This window comes from Piliocolobus tephrosceles, chromosome 10, assembly GCF_002776525.5.
Source record: "Piliocolobus tephrosceles isolate RC106 chromosome 10, ASM277652v3, whole genome shotgun sequence".
In the NCBI taxonomy this organism is placed as follows: Eukaryota; Metazoa; Chordata; class Mammalia; order Primates; family Cercopithecidae; genus Piliocolobus; species Piliocolobus tephrosceles.
This window is the reverse complement of record NC_045443.1, coordinates 114,425,874-114,429,373: the sequence shown is the minus strand read 5'-3', so window position 1 is coordinate 114,429,373 and position 3,500 is coordinate 114,425,874. Positions and strand designations below refer to the sequence as shown.

The following is a 3,500-nucleotide window of genomic DNA, read 5'->3' as shown; positions in this document are numbered from 1 at the left end:
CAAATCAGTAACCTCTCTGTGCGACCCTAGACACATCAGTAACCTCTCTGTGACCCTAGACACATCAGTAACCTCTCTGTGTGACCCTAGCCACATCAGTAACCTCTCTGTGACCCTAGACACATCAGTAACCTCTCTGTGACCGCAGACACATCAGTAACCTCTCTGTGACCCTGGACAAATCAGTAACCTCTCTGTGTGACCCTAGCCACATCAGTAACCTCTCTGTGTGACCCTAGCCACATCAGTAACCTCTCTGTGTGACCCTAGCCACATCAGTAACCTCTCTGTGACCGCAGACACATCAGTAACCTCTCTGTGACCCTAGACACATCAGTAACCTCTCTGTGCGACCCTAGACACACCAGTAACCTCTCTGTGGCTTCAGATTCCCCATGTGTTACATGGGAGGGGTGGAGTGGTCAAACCAAAGCTTCCTTCCAGCTCTCACATTTAATCAAGAAGTAGTAAAGATGCAAATTCTCTTGGAGACATGTCACCTGATTCACTGTGAAGAGCCACATGGACTTCAGAACTCCATGTTGATGACACTGGAGGTAGGCATTTGGGACTCCTGAGGGGGACGTGACCACTGGATCCCAGAGAGGACAGGCCGCCTCCCCCTCCTCTTCGTCTCCAGAGGGATGCAGAGTCAGGGGAGCTTGCCAGAGACTCCAAACCTGGATGGAACAGAACACTTGGATGAATAGTCCCTGTGATACCTTGAATCTGCTAAGAAGCCTTAGGACATTGTTGGTAGCTATAAGCAGATAATTCCATCTGCTCAGTGTCTCTGGGTAGCCTCTCAGTGATCCCTCTTTGAAACTCCTTTTTTTTTTTTTTTAAGACGGAGTCTTGCTCTGTCACCCAGGCTGGAGTGCAGTGGTGCGATCTTGGCTCACTGCAAACTCTGCCTCCCAGGTTCAAGTGCTTCTCCTGCCTCAGCCTACAGAGTGGCTAAAATTACAGGCTTACAGGCATGTGACACCATGCCTGCCTAATTTTTGTATTTTCAGTAGAGATGGGGTTTCACCACACTGACCAGGCTGGTCTCAAACTTCTGACCTCAAGGGATCCGCCTGCCTTGGCCTCCCAAAGTGCTGGGATTACAGGCATGAGCTACGGTGCCCAGCCCTCTTTGAAACTCTTAATGTATTGTATTTCATCCTATTGTCAAACTAAGAGTCCTGATTGGGGAAGCCAGAAAATATGTTTTAAACCCTCCAATGGCTGCCCAGTGCAATCAGAATCAAACCTGAGCTCTGTCCACAGCCTACAGGTTCTTCCTGATGTAGCATCATCTGTTTCCAACTGCATTTCCTCCCATTCTCCCTTTTCCCACTCCCGTCCACCCACAGTGGCCCTTCTGTTCCTCTAATGAGTCCCTGCCTCAGGGCCTTTGCACTTGCTGTGCCCTCCTCTTGGAATACTTTCTCCTCTAAATGTGGCAGGGCTTGGTCCTGCAAGGCAAATGTCACCTCTTTCCAAAGGCCTTCTCTTCTCATTCTCCTGACCCCCCATGATGTTGACCTGTTTTATATTCTTCATAGCACTTATTTGTTCATGTTTACTTATTTATTTATGATTTGTCCCCCCAGTAGAATATAAATGCCATTCATGAAAGCAGGGATCCTGTCTACTTGGTTCACCCCTCTGCCTCAGCATCTAGGACACTGGCACAGAGTAGCACTCAACAAATACTTACTCAATGAATAAAACATCTGTGGGTCTCCCCGATCCCCTTTTCTAGATCCCTTGCTCCCTGTCCCACCTTTCACCCTAGCAAGGCAACAAGGGCCACCTACTTCCCATGAATAGGTTTAGCCTCTGTGAATATCTTCTTGTCTCTGCAGGCAGAGCCAATACTGTAGATATAGGGTGTCTCTATCAGTCAGATGGTGTCTGACTATCAGTTCAGGGCACTATTATTGGCTGTTGAATGACTTCCTAATCCTGACCAGGCTTCTTGAGGGGGCAGCAATGGTGTCACTAGGGCCACTGATTAGAAACGACTCGCCAGTGAAGCCCTCTTTCTCTTTTGAAAAATTAGGTAACAAACCGGTCGGCAGCAGCATCTTCGTATATAAAGAAAAGGTCATTATATAAATATTTTTCAAGAATTTACAATCTCAACTTAATCTCCCTCTCGCCCCTCCCCCCATTATCCCACATTGCAAATCTTTGGGGGAAAATAAAATTCAGTATTCCAAAGTTTTCATCCACACATTTAACACCGCCTCCTAAATCGAATGCTTGAGCCTCTACTTTCGGATGCTTGTATTGGAAGAGGCTTCGGATTCTCTGTTGGAAGCAGGCCCTACATAATTCTGGAATACATTTTGCACGCGGGATGCATCTGAATGAATGAAAGGCCTTTTAACCCTCTGCTCCGTATGTCCCTTTGAAAGACTGCACCTAGACTTTTCGATGCTTGCGATGGTTCAAGTTGAGCCCCCGGGGCCCGTTACAGGACTGCATCGAAATGCACTCAGCGGAGCATCGCCTGCATCACGTGGACTGGAAGCCGGCAGGTGCACTTCGGGCACAACGTCGCGAGCGCTTTTCATCCCTGCAACCAACACACAGCGCAAAACGCTCTGGGACTGCAAGGGCAGGAGACTACACAGACCATGCTGGGAGAAAAGAAAAAAAAATGCGTTCTCTTTTTACCTGCCCAGACAATTCAGCAATCACAGCCGCCTCATTCAGGTCCAGCCAAGCCAATCACCCGCGCAGCCAGGGCAGCACGTGACTTCGGACGCTTCCGGCCTCCTAGTCCGTGGTTTCTCGCCATCGCCGGGTCCGGCGCTAGGACCCGTGCACGGCTACGCTCGTTGCACTCACGCGATTGCCAGCCCCCTTTTCCGACATTTAACCAATAGGAAGCCGCCGTTCCGTAGGGACCAATGATGAGGAGATCTTGCGCGACTAGCCCAGGTCGCTGCGGAGCGGAGGCGGGGGCGTAGGGCGGGGTCACGTGGGGCTGCGCGAAGGGCTGCCGGGAGCCGACTGGGCCGCGGGCCGCGGGGCCGGCGCCCTCCTGGAGGGATGGGGCTGCCGGGCGCATAGGGGTAGGGGCCATGCCGCCCGGGCCCCGGGCCTGCCGCGTTCCGCGCCCCGGCCGCCGCGCCCCAAGTCCGCGCCGGCATGGTGAACCTGGCGGCCATGGTGTGGCGCCGGCTTCTGCGGAAGAGGTGGGTGCTCGCCCTGGTCTTCGGGCTGTCGCTCGTCTACTTCCTCAGCAGCACCTTCAAGCAGGTCAGTGGCCGCCCTTTCCCTCCTCCCCTTCCCTTCTTCCTTCCTTCCTCCCCTTTCCTTTACTTTCTCCTTCCTTCCTTCTCTTCTACCTGCCTCCCTTCCTTCGTTACCTTCCTCCTTTTTTCCTTCCTCCCTGTCTTCCCACCCCTTATCTTACCCCTTCCCTTCATTTCTTTCCCCTTCCTGTCCTTCCTTCTTCCTTCCCTTCTTCCTGCCTCCCCTCCTTTCTTACCTTCCTCCTT

General features: G+C 52.0%; 2 protein-coding genes across 6 annotated transcripts in view; one reads left to right on the top strand and one right to left on the bottom strand.

Annotated features, from left to right (window-relative positions):
* RNFT2 (ring finger protein, transmembrane 2) overlaps nucleotides 1-2,801 on the bottom strand; it is a 110,895-nt gene extending 108,094 nt beyond the window's left edge. The window contains exons 1-2 of the mRNA XM_023204187.2: nucleotides 2,671-2,801; nucleotides 501-680 (exon numbers count right to left, since the gene is read on the bottom strand). Of these exons, the coding sequence (XP_023059955.1) occupies nucleotides 501-524 (24 nt within the window). The 5' untranslated portion in view covers nucleotides 525-680; nucleotides 2,671-2,801. The remainder of the gene's footprint in view (nucleotides 1-500; nucleotides 681-2,670) is intronic.
* Nucleotides 2,802-2,945: 144 nt separating this feature from the next.
* Nucleotides 2,946-3,500, top strand: part of C10H12orf49 (chromosome 10 C12orf49 homolog) — a 25,486-nt gene continuing 24,931 nt past the window's right edge. For 2 of the 5 annotated variants that reach the window (XM_023204175.2, XM_023204166.2), the window contains exon 1: nucleotides 2,979-3,258. In XM_023204175.2, coding sequence (XP_023059943.1) covers nucleotides 3,148-3,258 — 111 coding nt within the window. In that variant the 5' untranslated portion in view covers nucleotides 2,979-3,147. Of the gene's footprint in view, nucleotides 3,259-3,500 lie in introns of all 5 variants that reach the window. The other 3 variants (XM_023204149.2, XM_023204157.2, XM_023204141.2) reach the window with 3 other exon arrangements.